The 21744-nt window shown below is 38.6% G+C and overlaps 1 protein-coding gene across 1 annotated transcript in view; it reads right to left on the minus strand.

The window, feature by feature from the left end:
* LPIN2 (lipin 2) overlaps positions 1–21744 on the minus strand; it is a 65502-nt gene that overhangs the window by 33057 nt on the left and 10701 nt on the right. The window contains 2 exon segments of the mRNA XM_036009253.1: positions 553–648; positions 10506–10706. Of these exon segments, the coding sequence (XP_035865146.1) occupies positions 553–648; positions 10506–10706 (297 nt within the window).

Genomic DNA, 21744 nt, shown 5'->3' on the forward strand with positions numbered 1-21744 from the left:
GAGAGGCAACCACACATTGATGTTTCTCTCCCTCTCTTTCTCTTTCTCTTCTCCTCTTTCTAAGAATAAATAAAATCTTTAAAAAAAAAAATTGTGCTCTCTTGTGTAAGAAGCCAAACATGCAATAATTGTTTATAAAGGGTCTAGGCCCATTAATTCAAATCCCTTGGACCCTAAGAAACCACTTCACCGAGATACACCTTCATTATTTAGACAGAATTCAAATGTATTCAAGTCAAGATGTACACTGTAACAGACACTAAATAAATAAAGCTCATTAAAGCTAGAAAGATGTGCCTTTCCTTACTAAAAGAACAAGTACAAAGGCCTTCTGCATTCTCTCTGTACCCTGAAATCTGGCACGGAAAAAAGGTCCTTCTCGCTCCCCCAGCTTCCTTCTGACAGATCAGTTCTTCAATCTAAATGAAAGCCTGCTTAACTAGCAACAATCATCTGTACAATTAACCATGAAAATGGAGCATTTCTGTTTTGGGATATGCACCAGAGACCTGAATACAATGCATAAAGTGGATATGACCCACTAGGACTTACATATTCCTCTTCAGTCTCCTCCACAAAGAAAGCTTCTCCATTGTCACCCAATTTCATATGAAGATCCACTGCATCTCCATTGATTTCTATATCAATCTAAGTGGAGAAACAAGTGAGATTTAGCATTATGAGTCTTTCATTTAAGGTAAACTAAGCCTAAATTCTGGGTTCTCAAGCCAAACCGTATTGAGATTCCTAGAGTGACAACCCCAGAAAAACACTGCTAACTGCCCCTCCCTAAAAAAACCCCCATGCTAAAAAAAACAAACAAGTCTTGGGGGGTAGCATGAGAAGGGGATGGTAATCAGGGATTGAAAGAAAATGTTTTATCATATATTTTATAACATATAAACATTTATAATTATTTAATTTCCAAATGTTATAAAAGAGGAATCGTCCTTATAAAACATCTGAGCACTTTCAGAGTTAAAGCAAAGGTAGGTCTCACCTTGCATGGTTCAGATAAATGCAAATTTCAATTACCACAGTATGTTAAATGTGAGTGACTACAGAAGGTACAACTTCACTGCCAGCTCTTCTACCCACCAATCACTACAGAAATAACAGATGCCATCATGATCAATAACCCATCTTGTGACTTTTTCCAAGTCTGTGACTGGTCCAGCACTACTGTTACTCAGTTCAGACAGCAAAGCACATTGTGTTACCTCCTTGTTGTCTCCCAGTGATAATTTTATAAAAAAGTAATTGAAAGAGGAAATTGCCCAAGATCAAAGTGTAGTATAGAAACAAAAAGTAATAGCATTGGAAGTAAACTTCAAATGGAGTGTAAAGAAATAGGTGATGGTGGGAACAGTGACCCTGCTGCCATTTGAGACTTAAGATGTGCAGGCAGAGGAACCTGGTGACAGTGAGCTTGCCAATACAAAGAAGAAAAGTGGTTCTGACAAAAAGGATGACAATGGTCTTGAGGAAAGTAGCACAGGCAAAAAATTTCATGTCAAAGGAACTCCGAGATACTTCATGACATTGAAAATTCAAAGGATGAAAAGTTGGAAGCTAATCTAAACCTACAAAGTATGACAATTTGCCAAGACAGAGAAAAGATACTTGTTCCATATCATGAGTTTAACATTAAGAAGGCAAGCACTGTTAAAAATTACCTGTTTTAGAAAAATAACACTTTAGTTCTCAATGTTTCTGATGCTTTAATTTGCAGTGTACTAAATCTATTTTTCATTTCCCTATACATTTATAACTGACAGTAAACAACTTTAAAGTTGTGACAAATATTTGTAAAAGACATGGAAAATCCTAATTTTTTTTCACTGATATAAAAAGTTTGTTTTGCACAGCTTCAGCTTACCCAGCCATTTTTACAGGTTTATACTACAGTTGCAAAGTAAGGACTGTTTATATATAATGCCAACTGCTATTATATCACTTCAAAAAAACATAGCTGTTTATCTCCAGGCTGTGCATAAATTCTTTTAAGTACTATACATAATAAATACCAACTTTTGAAACTTGTATGAATAACCTTGTAAACTCCAGTTTTATTTGAGTTTCACATGAGGATGTATTCCAGAGGGAGAGGGAAAGAGGGAGAAAGAGAAACATCAACCAGCTGCCTCTTGTATGCACCCCAGATCAAACCCGCAACTTGTGCCCTGGCTGGGAATTGAACCTGTAACATTTTAGTATATGGCATGACACTCCAACCAACTGAACCACCCAGCCAAGATGCAGATACATTTTTTAAATGTTTTCATAATAAACTGGCTGAAGTCATATAAGCATCTAGAGTCATTTAAGATTTCTAAAGCAGCTGTAATATAGCAGCTTCTTCCACAACCATAGGAAGACTGTTTTCTAACTGAAAAAGTTATGTAAAAACTAAAAAAAATAAAATAAAGAAATATGTAATTCTTTTAGGACTATAAGCAAAGGGTGGGGGGAAAACTAAATTTGTTCCATAGTAGCAAATTTAGGTTTCTCAAGATTACTTAAGTGAAATAATTAAATTATTCAAGTACAAGTTGAACATATAAAATATCCTTTGTTGATTGTTGTATAAATTCTTTAAGTTAAATTAGACAAATGAATTATTTAAAGCTACTTTATTTTTTACTAAAATAAAATTATTTTTATAATTAATTATTTTTAATAAATAATTTTATTTTTAGTTAAAAAATAAAATGATTTTTTATTTTTGTATAAATAATTTTATTTTTAGTAAAAATAAAATTAATACCCTCCCTCAAAATTTTCATTTTTGGAGGTTATCCATTACCTAAAATATCTGAGAAAAATAATGCTTCCTTGGGATACAAAAATGAACTGTTTTTATACCACCTTAGAAAAATTAATCCACTCCCTTATAACCTTACTTTTAGAGCTCAAGTATAACATTTCTGACTATGTCTTTTGATTTGATTTGCAATGAGTTTGGTTCTTTCCAAAAATTAAATCTCGTATCACAGTGTGCCAACACTCGCGGGCACTTAGAAGAATATGCAATAAGCTCTTTAGGCAACAAAGAAAAAATATTAAAAATATTTTAACAGATGGCACAAGATGAGGTGAGTGGTTTCGAAGATGATTATTTTAAAACAAACACTCACTCTTGATGTAGTACTCTAGTAAACGGTTGCTACAAACAGCACCATTTGAATATATGGAAATGCTACTATTCAAATCCCCTACTACTGGCTTAATCTCACTCAACATGTTGACTGACAGGTTGAAAGCAACCTGCCCTGATTTACTTTTGAGAGTACTGGCTGTAGCAAAACACTTGCTTTTGTTAAGACTATCTCTGACTGTCCTGTGGGGATCTATCTCCTCTCTATTCATACCATCTATTTCAGGTGTGGCTTCAGAGAGTTGAGATGAGCTATCATCCAAGCCAGGCTAATCAATATATTCCACCTCAAGCTATAGTGACTGGTCCCAAGATATATGTAACCCACTTGGTGGGGGAGATGAAACACTGATATTGTGTAGGAAGGGGAAGCTCTCTTTCCACTGGGTTGCTGAGTTAATGGGAGCTAGGCATGGAGGGTATGGTGGCCACCTTTGTGTTAGAAGATATACAAAGGAAGCAGAGAGAGAGGTAGAGGGAGAGTCTTATAATACCTTTTCAAAAACTTTATTGATTATGCTACTACAGTTGTCCCAATTTTTTACCCCTTGACCCCCCTCCACAATGCACCCCTCACGCCTCCAGAGAGTCCTCTCCTCCTTTGTTCATGTCCATGGGTCATGCGTGTAAGTTCTTTAGCAACTCTATTTCCTGCACTTGCTCGTAACATCCCCCTGCCTATTCTGGAACTACCCAATTTGTACTTCTTTATCCCTGCACCATTTTCTCTTATTCCCCCAGACCCACTCCCAACTGGTCACCTCCAATGTTCTGCACATCTGGTTCTGCTTTGTTTTGCTCCTTACTTTGTTTGTTTACACTCAATTGTTGATAATTATGTTTGTCTTTTTAATGTTTATAGTTTTTGATCTTCTTCTTAAATAAGTCCCTTTAACATTTCTATACTAATGGTTTGGTGATGATGAATACCTTTAGCTTTATCTTGTCTGGGATGTACTTTATCTGCCCTTCAATTCTAAATGATATGCTTTGCGGGATAGAGTAGTCTAGGTTGTAGGTCCTTGCTTTTCATCTTTGAATACTTTTTTTTTTTAGATTTTATTTACTGTACTTTTCAGACCATAAGATGCACCTAGGTTTTAGAGGAGGAAAATAGGGGGGAAAATTTTGAAGCAAAAAATGTAGTAAAATATTTAATAACATAATATATCACCAATGTAAATGTAAACAGAACTCAACAGCAGCATTAACAACCATTATTCCTCCCAAATTTGGGGGAGGGGAAAACAAAACAAGACAACAACAACAACAAGAAGAGCGTCTTATAGTTCAAAAACACAGTATTTATTTTTAGAGAGAGAAGGCAGAGAGAGACAGAAACATCGATGTATGAGAGAGACATCAATCAGTTGCCTCTTGCACAGCCCCAACTGGGGGCCTAGCCGGCAACCCAGGCATGTGTCCTGACTGGAAATCAAACTGGTGAACTTCTGGTTTGCAGGCCAGCACTCAATCCACTGAGACACACCAGCCAGGGCATTAATAGTTCTTGACAATCCCTTCTATCCTGCAAAGTTTCTTTTGAGAAACCAGCTGACAGTCTTAACGAAAATTTTTTGTAGGTAATTACCTGCTTTTCTCTTGCTTTTAAGATTCTCTCTTTATCTTTGACATTTTAATTATGATCTGTCTTGGTGTGGCCCTCTTTGTATCCATCGTGTTTGGGACTCTGTGTTTCCTGGGCTTGTATGTTTATTTCCTTCACCAAATGAGGTAAGTTTTCTTTTATTATTTTCTCAAATAAGTTTCAATTTCTTGCTCTTTCTCTTCTCCCTCTAGCACCTCTATGATGTGAACACTGGAATGCTTGCAGTTGTCTCCTTATACTATCCTTGATTTTTCAGATTCTCTTTTCTTTTTGCTGTACTGATTATGCATATCTTTTTCTTCCTCATGTTCCAAATCATTCATGTGATTCTTGGCTTACTCCACTCTACAGCTGTTCCCCTGTAAACTGTGTTTTATTTCAAATAGTATCCCCTTCATTTCTGACTGGATCATCATTTTTATGCTGCTAAATTACCCAGTTCTTTGAGCATCCTTAGAACCAGTGTTTTCAACTCTGCATTTGATACATTGCTTACCTCCACTGTGTTTAGTCCTTTTTCTGGATTTTTGTTCTCTTCTTTCATTTGGGCCACATTTCTTTGTCTCCTCATTTTGGCAGTCTTCTTTTCTTTGTTTCTATGTGTTACGTAGAGCTGCTTTGACTCCACCTCTTGGTAGTGTGGCTTAATATAGTAGGTGTCCGGTAGGGTCCAGTGGCACAGCCTCCCTTATACCTCAAGCTAGATATGTGAGGTGCACCCTCTGTGTAGGCTGGGCATTCCCTCCTTGTGTAGCTGAGTCTTGATTGCTGTAAGCAGGTCAATGGAAGGGATTTACCCACAGGACCGGCTGTGACCACTGGCCAGCAACCACCTCCCTCCTTGGCTTATGGAGGTGGTTGGGTGGTACTGTTCCAACTTGGTCTGTTGTCTGTCACATGCACAGGCTCTGGGTTTTTGGTTGGCACAAGCCAGTGTCAGCCACCACCTATATTCTGTCTGCAAAAGGCTGCTGATAGTGCTAGGCCTGGTGCCATGCAGTAAGTGGTAGCGGGGCTGGGCTCAGCTGTTGCTTGTTTGAGCAGATTTAGGAAGGTGAGGAGTCTGCAGCTAACCTTGCCATTCACATGGAAAAGCCACTGTTAACATGTTGGGTGGGTCTGTAATTTGGATGGGGCGGAGTCACTGCACTGTGGCTGTGTGTGTGGGAAGACTCAGAAAAGAAATAATGGACTCTGTCTGCAGTTCTGTCTGGGAGGAAGCTGTCTCTCAGCTCTTACCCTTAGGTCAGACATTTCAGTTACTCCCCTATGATATTGGTGTCCCTCAATGTGCTGCCTTGGTGCTGAAGCACAGAGGGGTGAGTCTAAGTAAGTCGGTGTGCTAGGCCATCCACAGGAGATTTCTGAGAATCCCACAGTTTGTCTGCCAACCCAAACCACCCTGGTTTTCAAAGCCAGAAGTTACAGGGTCTTATCTTCCTGGCACTGGGGCCTGAGGCTCCCTCGCTCCTGAGATATCCGTTTTATATATACCACATGTGGGTTTGGGACCAGCTGGTTCTGTGTTTCTGCCCCTCCTACCCATCTGGATGAATGTGGTTTCTTTAATTCCTTAGTTGTGAGACTTCCACGCACCTTGATTTTCTGGCGTTTCTGAATGATAGTTGTTCTGTACTTTAGCTGTAATTTTGTTGTGGTTGTGTGAGGAACTGAGCCACATTTACCCAATACCTCCATCTTGACAGAAAGACTTCTGATAATACTTTCAGAGACTAAATAATGCCCTAATTCAAATGCCCCTGGACTTGTTATGCAAGCCATTAAATTTCCTTTTCTCTTAAGCTAGTGTGAGGTGGATTTCTATTATCCATAAGAGAAACTGTCTTTACTGCATCTCTCTAACCATAGGTTTTAAGGTGATTGTGATTTCAAGTTCACTTCATAGACAGTATTATATCTGAAAACTGGGTCTTAGTTTAAATCAATGAATTGCTTTTCTTAATCCAAACTGACCCAAAATAAGACAAGCAGTTAACCCAAGCTGCCAGGTAATCACAAGGCAGACATGATTTTACTGTCATAGGAAAGCTGTGTTTTTGTCAAATAGCCCAATTTCCTTATAAACATGTCTTTTGAGTTTCTGGGGTACCAAGGAAAAGAGTAAAAAAGAAGAAATTTTCTCTTGCCCCGTGTCTCATGGATAGTCTTCTATTAAAATTCAAGGGTTTGACAATGTACTTAAAACAATGATTGTGTAACCTTGTACTCCTTTATTTTTTAAAAAGTATATTTTATTGATTATGCTATTACAGTGGTCCCATTTTTCTCTCCCCTTTATTCCCCTCCACCCTGTAACCCCACTTCCCACCATCATTCCCCCACCATAGTTCCTGTCCATGGGTTGTATATATAAGTTCTTTGGCTTCTCCATTTCCCATACTACTCTTAACCTCCCCCAGTCTACTTTGTACCTACCAATTAAACTTCTTATTCCCATTTACTTTTCCCCCATTTTTCTCCCCTCCCCTCCCTGCTGATAACCCTCCATGTGATCTCCATTGCTGTGAATCAGTTCCTGTTCTAGTTGTTTAGTTCATTTTTGTTTTTGCAGGTTTAGTTGATAGTTGTGAGTTATTGTCATTTTAATGTTCATATTTTTGATCATCTTTTTCTTAGATAAGTCCCTTTAACATTTCATATAATAAGGGCTTGGTGATGATGAACTCCTTTAACTTGACCTTATCTGGAAAGAACTTTATGTATAAGCTGTGTAAGGACTTTACCCTTCTAAATGATAGCTTTGCTGGATAGAGTAATTTTGGATATAGGTCCTTGCCTTTCATGACTTTGAATACTTCTTTCCAGCCCCTTCTTACCTGACAGGTTTCTTTTGAGAAATCAGCTGACAGCCTTATGGGAACTCCTTTGTAGATAACTGTCTCCTTTTCTCTTGCTGCTTCTAGGACTCTCTCCTTCATTTTTATCTTGGCTAATGTAATTATGATGTGCCTTGGCGTGTGCTTCCTTGGGTCCAACTTCTTTGGGACTCTCTGTGCTTCCTGGACTTCCTACAAGTCTATTTCCTTTGCCAGATTAAGTAAGTTCTCCATTATTATGTTTTCAAATAAGTTTTCAATTCCTTGCTCTCCCTCTTCTCCTTCTGGTAACCCTCATTCAGATGTTGGAATGTTTAAAGTTCTCCTGGAGGTTCCTAAGCCTCTCCTCATATTTTTGAATTCTTGTTTCTTCATTCTGTTACAGATGAATATTTATTTCTTCTTTCTGCGCCAAACCGCTGATTTGAGTGCCAGTTTCCTTCCCTTCACTGTTGGTTGCCTGTACATATTCCTTTATTTTGCTATTCATGGCTTTCACTTTTTCCTTCATTTTGCAACCACACTCAACCATTTCTGTGAGCATCCTGATTACCAGTGTTTTGAAATCTGCATCTGATAGGCTGGCTATCTCTTCATCACTTGGCTGTACTTTTTCTGGAACTTTGATCTGTTCTTTCATTTGGGCCATATCTTTTTGTCTTGGTGCCTGTTACATAGTAAGGGGCAGAGCCTTAGGTGTTCACCAGGGCAGGACAACCCACTTTGCTTCAGGGTGGTGCTGTATGTGGGGGGGGGGGGGTTAAAGAGGAAACAATACCCCTTGTTCGGCTCTCAGCCAGCTTTCAGTCACTTCCTCCACTAGCAAGAGAGACCCACAAGTAAATTGGGCCCTTTTGGTGCTGATTCCCAGGTGGGTGGGTTTGTGTACATTCTGGGACCCTGTGGGTCTCTCCAATAAACTCTTCTGTCAGGCTGGGAGTTTCTCCTGCCACTTCAACCCCCACAGGTTTTTTCAGACAGATGTTTTGAGGTTTTATTTCCCCGATCTGAGAACCTAGGTTACGGAGTCTGTCTCACTCCCTAGTTGTTCCTCCTGATTTATTCACATGCAAATATGGGACCACCCTCTCTGCCAGCCACCACCTCTCCTGCCCTGGTCCTTTAGTCACTACCTTGCCTCAAGTCGACTCTACCCTGGCTGCGCATCTCCTCCCTTTTTTCTCCCCTCCTACCCATCTGGATAAACGTTTCTTCTTTAACTCCTTGGTTGTCGGACTTCCATACAGTTCAATTTTCTGTCAGTTCTGGTTGTTTTTGTTTTTAAATTGTTGTTGTCCTTCTTTTGGTTGTGCGAGGAGGCACAATGTATCCACCTATGCCTCCATCTTGGCCAGAAGTCTATACCACTTTCTTAATTAGAGGCATACAGCATGCAGAAAGAGATGTCTTATCTGCCCAGTCACTATTTCCAGATGCACAAATGCTTATGTATGTTAGTTACATTTTGAAAGGCTGGAAAACTTATTTTTTTAATCAAAATTCCAGATCACAGCAAAAATAAGTAAGTTGTGCATTATAAGCCATTTTAAAATAGATCCTTGCATAACTAATGGTAAGTTTCAGTGGATTAACAGTTTGCTGCTGATTCTCCCAATGCTGATACAATTGGGAAGTGCTGCAATTTAGTGGTACTGGAAAGACAGATAAATTCCAGAAGGTAACTGTGGCTTAACACTGCTTTGCAATGGAAAGTTTCAAAGTCACCAAGTAAACTGCAACTGCTTTTGGTTTCCAAAGGGTGACTATGAACAGAGGCCAGACCATTCAAACCCTGCCTCCCTAAAATGTGGCTCTGCAGTAGAACACTGGTTTTGTTAATACCTAGAAAAATGAAATCTTTTTTTTTTTTCCAGAAAAAAGAGAATATCTACAGTGGGGAGAATATCTACTTTGTGAAACCCATAAACCTTATCTTTCACTTTCAAAATAACCTAAATTCTATTAAAATAGAGGGAAATTTCTATTTTAAAGAATAAAATCAGCTATGTGAAATAGTCCAAATCTGAAAATAGATATTTTCAAATTATGCCAGTGGTCCTCTAACACATACTTTTGTTTAAGAAAATGGTTTGATTCTTCATTGTGCTTTAAAATCCTGGCAAAAAAAGTCTCCCTATATTGTTTAGGTAGATACTGTGGGCAAGAGTTCTACTCTTGGTAAATACTATGCACCTGCAAAATTTTTTTACCAGCTCAATTTTCTGACTAGATTGACATTAGATGCACTAACAAACCTTCCAGTTACTCCATTACCTAAAAGAAAGAATGTAAAAAAAGAAAAGCCAACACAAATACTTTCTTTTAAAATCAATCTTCCTTAAGATAAATAAAAGTCAACCAGCCTATGGCCTGGGGTTTTGCATTTCAGTTGGATTTGGAGACAAGTCCTAATATAACCAAATTTAGATTACAAATAAGATTTACAGCTTTGTCAAAACAAAGTAATTTGACATTAATTGTTTAAACAAATGTAACATGTTTTTGGTTATGTCTGTCCATTCCATTCAGAACTGTTATGAAGTCATTACCCTAAATATTTTAAAATGCTGTCTAAGGTAAAAAAAACTTTTTCTAAATACATCTAAACATCCTCACTTATAATTCTAGTTTCTGTTTTGCTCTTCTGAACTGCAACAATATCAAAATAACATTAAGTCTAAACAATATAGGGAAATTCCCTTGGAGAGAGATTCATTCTGTAGTAGGGCTTTCTGAGTTTAGAAGCAACTTCAAAAAGCAATTAAGGTTGACTTCTCATACCACTGTCTTTAACATCATGCAGATTTAAAATAAAAGGCTCAGAGAGCTCACAGTAACAGTTTATTTATTGGTGCCATCTAACCTTCACCCTCCTGAAAAATGTGCTGCGTCCCGCACTCACCACTTTCTCTTTAGATCTCAGGACTCCCAGCTTCCCAAACCGAACGTGAAAAGGCGAACACTGATAGGTGCCATCCTGCTGCCGCACCACAATGACATCGATGCACCCAGACAAAGTAGCTTGGTTAATACCTTTGTAGAGTTCCTTCACAGTGACAATCACTTGCCCGGCCAGCTGTCCCACATAATTCATGGTTTGAGACTACAAAAGATAAGGAAAAAAATATTAGATGCAATGTTAATGCTGAATTTATAGATCTAATGACAGTAACAAAGAAAAAACTAAAGTGACTAAAATTACATTACTAATTTGTACAGTAGATTATGCACCATTAGTAGCTTTGATGATTTTTAACCCATTAGTATCATGCTACCACTGTTTCTACACATGAACAATCCTAAACTGTCCTCTATTGTATCTAAATCATGCGTAAGTTCCCTTTCCTTTCCCATTATCAAACATAGTGCCAGATGCCATTAGAGATTTTTCTGCAAAGTAAAGAACCTGCACAAAACCACCAAAAAACTCAGATCACCACCACTGACTGCCCTTCTGCCCAAGACTCTTGGGTTCTCGTGGCTGCTGTATCTACTCTGGCCATAGCAGACAAACAGAAAAAAATGACCAAAGATCATCCCCAGGAGAAACCTGCTGAAAGATGAGTAAGTGAGAGTTGTTTTCTATGGGACTATTAATAGAATATTGTGGATCAGACAGTTGGTAGATTAAATAAATTCTAGTGAGCTAGACTGGGTCTAACCTAATTTGTAACATTAGTTCTAGGGAAAAACCCTCTTCAATGCTACAGCACGACTCACTGGAACATACATTCATGTCCCATAAAATTTAAAGCTAAAAACAGGGTTTTAACCTTGTTCTTCAACCACAATTCACTATTCAAATCAGGATCAGCAGACTGTAAAGAATCCTCCAGAAAGGTCAAAGAAGGAGGTGAGTGTACCCAACTAGGTCCACCAGGACCCAAAGGAAATGTTTTTCTGCCTCTGTGCTCCAGAGCTGCTGTGACTGCAGTTAGAGCTGGCTTTAATCTAATCACAGGATGTGGCATCCACAATACGGTATGCTGTGATGGCAACTACCCATGGAACCCCCATAACTATTCCACTCATTAGAGAAAAAAGCCCCCTCTAGTTCCAAGATTGTCAAATTTCATTTCCAGTTATTGAATATCACATTTCTTTCGTTAGACACTGTGTCAAAACACAATTCAGCAAAAATCATTCTCTTGGGGATGGGAAAGTTGCAGATCAAACAAGGGAGCCCTGCACAGCTCTGGCTAATCCAGAGGCTGACTTCCACCGAACCAGAGAACTGAGAGATGATTCTCCAGGCTATTCATCATAAGCACATCTCTCTCTCTCTAAAGCCAGCTTTCGAACTGCACAGAACTCAAAGTTACTACACGCTCAGAAAAGTTCCCAGATCATTCTATGCTGTCAGAAAAGTCCAAAGCTGAATTGTGAGGAAAAATGCCATCCCTTGGGAAAAGGTAGGGGGCCCACTGTTTAAAGCTGAGCACGTGCCTGCTGGCAGTGTCTGGATTATTTTTTTCTGCTCTTGTATACAGATGAATGTGTAATCACGGCCCATCTGTTTTACACCATAAAACACAGCTACAGTACTTTTACCCCTGGAGATTTTTTAAAAATATTTTAAAGCTAATGTTACCAAGGCTCCCAAATATACCTACAGAAGGTACATTTGGGAGATGTAAAATAGCTGCAGGACTTACTACTAAATAACCAAACAAAGGCAGTGTCCTCTATATGATAATTCTAAAACAATGACAAGGTTGTGATGATAATGGTTTTAGAATTATTTCATGAATGAATAAAAGAATGATCAAATGAACTATCAATAAATGAGACTAAAAAAATAAGAAACATGGGGAGGAAATAGTGTTTCATCAGAACATTCATATTACAACTAATTATACTTAATTTTTTATTTTGAGATAATTGTAGGTTCACATACATGTAACTGTAATAAATAATACAATGTGATCACATGTACCCTTTACCAGTTTTCCCCCAATACTAACATTCTCACAAGATTCTAGTGCAGTATCACAATTGGAATATCAACATTGATTCAGTTAAGATCCAGAATATTCCAACATAACAAAGACCCATCCTGTTGGCCTTTTACAACCACACAGACCTACTTCCCTCCCACTCTCATTCTCACTTTTTCCTTAATCTCTACAACCACTAAACTGTTCATTTCTGTGATTTTGTCATTTCTAAGACAATTATATAAATGGAATCATATAGTATATAACCTTTGGAGTTGCTTTTTTCCACTCACGTTTCTATGGAGACTCATTCAAGTTGCTGCATGTATGAACATTTGTTCCTTTGTATTGTGAGGTCATGTTCCATGGTATAGATGTACCATATTTTGTTTAACCATTCATGTGTTGAGGAACAGCTAAGCTATTTTAAGTTTTTGGCTATTAAAAAGAAAACTGCTATAAGCATTCCTATATAGATTTTTACATGAAAGTAAGTTTTCAACTGACTGGGGTAAAAACACCCGGAAAGGCCGCTGGGTTGAATGGGAAATTACATGCTTAGTTTTAAAGACACTTCATCAGAGTTGCTGTACCATTTTATATTTCCACCACCAATGTCTCAGATATGCAGTTTATCCACATCCTTGGCTAACATTTGGCAGTTACTATTTTTTATTTAGTCACAATGACAGGTGTGTAATGATACTGATTTTAATTTGCATTTCTTTACTGGCTACTGATGCTATCTTTTCAGGTGATTTACCACATAATATGTCATTACATTTTGTTTCATAAAAGTACATAACTAATTTAGAGGAAAAGGGATAAACATCTTGTTTGTGCCTTATTTAAGGGGGGTCCACAGTGAAGAAATTTTGTGTGTTAAGAATATTTCCAAAAACAGAAGTGAAACAACATTTTTGTCTTCTGTAGTTCATTTTTTCAGCCTTTTACCAGAAGGATTTTTAGCAACCTAAAACATTCCATCAGAATTTCGTATTCTATAAGTAATTCGAGGTTTGTCCAGAAGGTATCCAGCCATATACTGGGAAAAATAGACACACTTATTGAAGAAGATACAAGATACAGGAAACACTGTACACAGGACAATGATGTCTCAGCAACCTTCGAACCTCATACAATTTTCCCAATCACCATCAGCTGCCCCCTAGCATTTTCCTGAATCTCATCAAATGGTCTGAAATCATTTCCCTTTCAAAGGTGACTTTAGTTTTGGAAAAAGCCAAAAGTTGCAGGGAACCAAATCTGGTCTGTAGGCAGGGCTGAGTCACCTGGGTGTGATATTTCACAAAATATTGGTATTCCACAAAAAAAACTGCATAAGATGTGATGCATGAACAGGTACATCATCATGACAAAAATGCAATCACCAGTTGCCCACAAATGTGGCCTTCTGAATCACCCAAATAGTTTCCTTAGAGGAATGTTCAAGCCTAACACAAAATTTGTGAGATTCATTCCCCTACTCAGTCATTTTGCATGCAAAGGCCACACAGTACACATGCTCACTCAGCAGCATCTACTGGCCCCACTGACTAGTACAGTGAAGTCACCCCTGTTCACATATTAACATTCCAGTCCACTCTCACTGGCTGCCAGGTTGTATCAATGTCGCACAAACTGTTCTTGTTATATTAACAAAGGCTAGACTTTTTCCAGACAGACCTTATATATGTTCACATCATACTTTTGGTCTTTCCTGGTACATACATTAACCAAATAGCACCCAAATACACAATCTTTTTATTATTGCTTGACAGTAGTGGCAATTTTAAAATAAGTTTTGTTACATAGTCTTTTAAAAATTCATAACCAATTAAATAGGCCTTTTCTTAGAAGAAACTGAAAATAACTTTTATGTCTCTTTATTCAGCCATAAACACGTCTTATAAATTAAATGTATAATAAGCTTACATCAACTAAAACACTGAATCCATAATTAAGTGCAACTACATTTATTTAAGATGATTCTAATTACCATGGTTGAAGGATGTATTGTTATACAAGAAAGTCTATTGTGTAAATGCCAGCTGCTAAATATAGAAAAACACAGTCTAATGACCGATTTTCTCTTAGTAGACATAAAACAATTCTGTTTATGCTATGAAGGCTGGGAAAACGAAAGTAAAAGGAGGCCTGATTCACTACACCCTGGGAATGAGGCACAGCTCTGGTAGGAGGGGAACCCTAACCAGGCTGGGAGAGGGGGACTTCCTCATGGTTATGTCTGGGAAAAAGCAATTGGTCATTGCATGCATGATACCTTAAACAGCTTGCTCTTTAAGCAGAAGCTAGCACCATAAAATGTTAGTTCTGCATGCCCAGCCCAACACTAGCTGTAATAAAGCCCAGTGAGGACAAAGTCAAGTCTCTGACACCAGTCTGTCCTGGTCACAGTCTGGGAAAGTGAAACTCTGTGCAGGGGCAGAAAAAAAAGATGATTAGGTAACCCAGGAAGATACTAGCCTTTAAAATAAAACTAACATAAAAAAAAACAGCAAAGTAATACAGATTGTAAACTATTCATATTTTACAGTGAATAATGAGAAAAAGAAGATACGAGAACATGAAATCAAGAATAGAAAAGTAAGAGACTAATGAAGAAGGATGCAGAAAGAGACTGATGAAAATGCAGAGAAAAAGCAAAGACACTAATCAGAAAGCAGAGTAACATAAACATGCCCACACAGAAAAAACACCGTGGATGTTCATAGAACAACATCCTTATCTTCTGGGTCACAAACACAAATAAAAACATTAAAATGCATTTAATGATTCTTAGAATTGGAAGAATTTATCCAGCCCAGTCTTGCAACAAATTCAAAAAATGCTTCTACCACATCTCTGAAATATGGTAAAGTTAACAATCAACACACTAGCAGCGACGACTTTTTTTTGAGAGCTTACTGTGTACCTAATTCTTAAGCTTATTATACAAGCATTCTCATTTTAAAACCACCTTTTGGTAAGTATAATTTCTATTTTTAAAGATAATAAAATTGAGGCTTAGAAAGGTTAAGTATTGTTATGGACTGAATGTTTCCCCCACCAGTCCTCATATTCACATGTTGAAGCCCTAACCCTGGAGGTAGGGTCTTTGCGAGGTGATCCAGTTTCTATGAAGTCATGAGTACACTGATTCCCCCCTGCCCCCCATGATGGAATAAATGTCTTTAGAAGGAGATGACACCAGAGGGTGCTCTCTTTCCCTCCACCATGTGAGGAGAGTGAGAAAGTAGTTGTACAGCCAGGAAGAGGACCCTCAGCAGGAACTGAAGACCTTGGACTTCCCAGCCTCCAAAACTCTGAAAAACAAATGCCTGTTGTTTAAACCACATAGTGAATGGTATTTCGTCATAGCATCCTGAGCTAAGACAAGTATTATCTTTAACATCATATGCTACACCACTTTTCAATTTGGGGATACTTCCAACAGACAGACACTCCTTTCACAAGGACGTTCACAAAAGTATCAGTCAGCCCTAGTTATTATATCCACTAGAAATCACACTGAATTATGTACCACCCTCTTCTAAATGACATTTCTACACACCAAACAGTTTACTGTACAACCACAATTAGGTCTCATCTATTCTGGGCTAAGCATTCTTACTTATAAGAAAATTGAATGGTGCCCACTATCAGATTTTTCTTATCAAATACTTTTAAACATATATTTCTGCCTGGAATAAATGGGTAGCTTTCAAAATTCAATTATTTACCAAAAGTTTGAAGATTTGCTTAGCAACTTTACCTGAGCATCAGAGAAACTAAAGTATTTACTTTATGGAATGCATCAGTAAATAGGTTCAAATACAGATTTCCCTCCTACAAAACTGTCCAAGATTATTTAAAGCTGATATAGTCAACCAAAAATAATGGTTGTTAAGGAGTAACTACAAAGATATAGGTAGTTCTAAAAATATTACAATTTTTAAACTGTTATCAGTACAAAATGGATATATTCTAAATTGCTCCTTTACACATATCACCAAAATCTCTGTCCTAAGTTTTAAGTTTACCTTCACATATCTATTCTATACTAGTTATTACTAGCTAGCAGTACTACTAACAAACACAACTATAGTTGTCACACGTTCATCATGTGTCAAGTGCTATGTTAACCTGAACATTATCTCATGTAATCTTCACAACTACCTGTAAGTTTGGTATCAGTTATTCCCATTTATATGAGGAAACTGAGGTTCAGAAGTATCCAAGGCTACCACATTAAGTGGTAAGACTGATAATCAAATTCAAGTCTGATTCTAGAGCCTATGTACTTCCCTGAATCTCTAAGCGATAGAAGAAATGCTCTAAGTAATGACGAAATCCCCAGATGCCTGGCTGCAAGTGAAATCTCAAAGAAAAAGCAAAGACAGAATACATAAGCAGAAAGTAGACTGACATAAAGATACCCACACAGAGAGAACACTGTGGAACTGAAGGATGTTCACAGAGCACCACCCCTCCCTATCTTCAGGCTCACAAGCATAATTCACCACCACCCCCCTTCCCCACAAAGAAAAGAAAAAAAAAAGCACCCAGATTTCTTTAGGAACTGGGATATTATTTTTACATAATACTATCTGGCCACATAAACATTATAATTAGAGTATCCAAAGAAGCCATACTTGTCCTCCAAGTCTCCTCCACATACCACTTTTTAAAATAAAGATTTTATTTATTTATTTTCAGACAGAGGGGAAGGGAGGGAAAATGAGAGGGAGAGAAAAATGTGTGGTTGCCTCTTGTACGCCCCCAACTGGGGACCTGCCCCACAACCCAGGCATGTGCCTTGACTGGGAATTGAACCTGTGACCCTTTGGTTTGCAGGCCAGCACTCAATTCACTGAGCCACACCAGCCAGGGCCATGTACCACTTTTGAGAGTTAGCATTGACTACTAATCCTTCTGCTAGATCTGAGGTTCAATGTTAGGAAGTGAACCTTCTGGGAGATACCACGTGATCAAGACTTGTGGATGGTTTGTCTCCAAGAACTTGCCTTCAACATTCCATCTACCCTTCGGCTTACAGATATGAAGAAATGTGCTATCACGGAACAGAAAGTTCTAAGTACTTCAGGAAACAAACAACAGAACATGGTTGTTTCACATTCCAGCTTACACCTATGCTACTGGACCTAACTCCTCTAGGCACCCAAGCATACATTCTTCACTTGAGTAGCACTTACTGTTTATTTGAAGATCTATTTTTAAGAGAGAGCAGAAGGGAGGGAGAAAGAAGGGAAGAGAAACATCTATGGGTTGCCTCTTGCATGCCCTCAACCAGGAATTTGGCCCGCATCCCAGGCATGTGCCCTGCTTGGAATGGAACCAGCAACCCCTTGATTCGTGGGACATCACCTAACCCACTGAGTCACGAGAGTCAGAGGCACTTACTCTTTTTTAAGAACTTTCTAAAACATACCTCATTTGATCTTCAAAAGAGGAGTTTATGTTATGCAAGGCAGACATTATTCATTTCATTTTACATTTAGACTGAAACAAGTCGTTTGCTTTCCACTACTGTTTACTAGAACGCAGCTCCACTGTGACTCAGCATCCCAACCTCCCTGCTCCTTCCCACCACAGCTTAAATCTTTGGACTCTCAAGATCAGCTGGTGTCCCTGAAGACAAGAGATTTGAAGGCTGAACCCAAGTTGTATCATTCTCTAAGGATCCCAGGGTCCCCTAAAGAGGATACCACTCAGCCTGGCTGAGAACTTTACGTCCTTAAGAGTGGACGATGAAAGGAAGCAATGACACACACAGCAACACCTGCTGCAAGCTTCCCCCTGGAGGACAGACAGGTGGGTCCACATCCCCCAGGGGACTTGGCCACATCCTATGGGGGCTGAACTCTATTAAGACTTTTGCTAAAACATTTACTGTGTGCCCAGGAGACTCTATGGGGATCACAATGACCTAAAGGAGGTTACAAATTAGCTAGAACAGAGAACTAGTCAAAACAGGTGCAGTCTTTGAATGAGCAGCAAGCAGGACCGCAGGCAACTGTTGCTAACCCTGACAAAGAACCTGGCCGTCCTGGAGAAGCCCCTCTTGGCCACTTAAATTCCATTAAATGACTTACTGTATACCTCTCAAGTTTTTTCTTTTCCCATCGCAGCAGATGCTAACTTACTTTAGCTTTTACTTTATTTTAGCTGCCTTTTAAAAAATTTTATTTGGGGGGAGACACACAACAATTTTTTGTTGTTCTACTTATTTATACACCCATTAGTTGATCCTTTTATGTACCCTGACCAGGAATGGAACCCACAACCCTGGTGTATCAAGACGACTCTCTAACCAACCGATCTACCCAGCCAGAACCTCGCTGTCTTTTAATATTTGCTTTATAAAATAAAAAACAGAAAATAATAGCACAAAAAACAGCCCTTGTCCTCATTTAGGGAGATAGTCCCCAACCACAGGAGCTTCACAAAGTAGATGGTTCATTAGGTCCCATTTGATCTCCCTGAAGCCAAAAATCCTTAAGGAAATGCTAACAGCTGCATATCCAAAATGCACTGCCCCAAACATCTACTTGAGAACATAGTCTCTTTCTGCCCCACAGTACAGGGAAGCTGCTGTTGTTCATTTCTAGGACCATTTAGTCCCCCATCTATGGAATCTGTAAACCAAAACCAAAACTCTGGGCAAACTCCTTGAATATACCAAGTTCTCCAGACAGCCTCATTGTCACAGGGAAGGTCCTTAAATGTAATACCTCTGCATATTTAATTTAGAAATAATCACATAAGAAGACTATGTAATTCCTTCAAGACACACAACAGAAAATTTGTAATCCGCCTATCAAAATGCTCATTATACTGGCATATGTCTGACAGGATTTTCACACAGTCAAGCACAACTGCACACCTGCTTCATGCCAGGTACTACAGTGAGTCCTTATAACATAAAGAGGAATAAATCCTTTCGTACTTCTCTCACAGGTCCCTGGGTCTAACAAGAGAAAGAGACATAAATACTGTCTTAACTTACACGATGCCTGTGGTAATGCTAATTTGGTTACTTTTAGAAAGACGAGAGAAAGGGTGAAAAAAACCTGCATGGAGAATCACGGAAGGCTTCTGGAAGCAGCAAATATTTGTTCTAGCAGTGTAAATGTATGTGAGAAGTCTATTACGCCAAAAAAAGGAGGTGCCAGTAAGCAGTCCTAGGCAGAGAGAAGAGAACATGGAAAGGGTAGGCTGAATATGAGACAAAAGTGAAAGATGATGCAAGGCCTTGGGCCCATGCCTCAAGTGCATCTCATGGGCAATGGGCGCCAGCAGGGATTATGGTCAGGAAAACAACACGACAACTTGGGAATAGGGAGAATGAACTGGAGAAGAGGGGGCAAAAAGTGGAGACCACTTCAGAAGCTAGTACAACCAATTTAAACAAGAGAAGGTGCAACTGTAAAGGCCGAAGAAGTAGAGAGGGGACTGAGAATCAGTAAGATCTCATGACCAACCCAAGGCAGATGCTAATAGAAAGAAAGCAGTTGGTTAGGATCACACCACAATTTCTATACCGAGCTAGAAATACGTCTGGCACATACATCTGGCATTCAGTAAATATTGTTGAATAAATGAACAAAGCAACTTAGACATGAAAATAAAAAGTGCAGATATGGTGGGGAGCTTTCTATTAAGGCTGAACTTAAAAATTATTATTTATTTCATTGGTTCAAAATTTTGTATACAAGAAAACCATCCTGGGCAGTTTTTAAAATGCAAATTTCCTTGGATCTTTTTTTAAAGTTTAATAACTGATAATAAAGATTAGCCAGGTTAGGAAAGCATAGTTCCATGTAAAAGCAAGAGACCTTCTGGTAAAATTCCATGCTTATCCTTGCTACTTCCAAAATCAGTCTGTCATAAAATGAATGCCAAGGAGGGGTGAATCTTCGAATGCTGTCCTGTTATCTTTCTTCAGAAAAGATGTACAGAGAAAGGTGTTCTAGAAGTTCCTTCTGAGCTAGCATCTGGACTCAGAAGATTCCTTCCTGAGAGACTAAGGTTTAGCCAGGATGTGTGAAGGCACAGTCAGAGACTGTTCCAAGTCTAACCAACCTCTTTCTTTCCTGTTAAGTGAAGAACACTGGCAAGGTCTGCAATGCAGGCCAGTATTTCTCAGAGTAGTCTTGGAACATCTGCAGTAGAATCAAGTTTGGGTGATTAAGAATGTAGATTCCTGGGCCTCAATCCAAACATAAAAAACTGGAAGTAGAGTCTTGAGGATCTGTTATCTATTGATTCTGAAGGACGTCCAGGTCTGAGAACTACTTCCAATCTCTAATGCACAAATTTTATGCTCCCAATATAGACTAAGCTTGTTTAGAAAATCAAGTTGTTAATGGCTGAAATATGTATCCTAGCCTCTAAGACACATATTACCTTGACATTTGATCCAAACTTAACAGACCCTGAATTTTATACATTTTACTGAACAAACAGCTGACCTGATCATTTTTATAAGATGAACTCAAGGACTGACAGTGATTCTGTCAAAAACTCATTTATAAAAATTCTGGTCTGGGAAGATTGCTTTATTAGGGGTTCCTTCTCTAATTACAACCTAATACTACTCAAAATTAACCTTTTGAATACATAAGAGGAAATTTTCTGACCCAATATTCTATTTTGGAATTTGAGTGGCTATATGTTGCAACAGCAAGCTCAGAGTGGATTAACAGGGTTCCCTGGATCACTATGATTTCCTCTCTAAGACTCCAAACACAGGGGTAAACCCCTGTAGCCATGTCTGTAATATGGGATCGAGGCCTTGGTATCAGCTGGCTGAGGGTGTAGGGAGACATCTGACCCAAAACTGGGCCAAAGAGATACACTTGAAGTGTGTATGGAAAATAAAAGTAATCAGAAACCAGCGAGGCTGAGTCACCTGGGTGGTGATACAGAAGGTTCACCAGCTCAAAACATCAAGATACCAAGCAGCCCCAGTTCTTGCCCTTTTACCATCTCTCTGAATGATGAAGTCACAACCTTGTTTGCTTGTCTTGTTCAGAGTCCATGTCTGATGTCTGCCAACAAAGGACTTAAACACAAACATGCTGATACTACTTCTGACTTGATAAAGTCTCCAAAAAAACACCCTGGGAAAATTAGCAAGAAAATAACCCAAAAGTAACCTAGTAAAAGCTGCCTTCTACT

This window comes from Phyllostomus discolor, chromosome 9 (genome assembly GCF_004126475.2).
Source record: "Phyllostomus discolor isolate MPI-MPIP mPhyDis1 chromosome 9, mPhyDis1.pri.v3, whole genome shotgun sequence".
NCBI lineage: Eukaryota > Metazoa > Chordata > Mammalia > Chiroptera > Phyllostomidae > Phyllostomus > Phyllostomus discolor.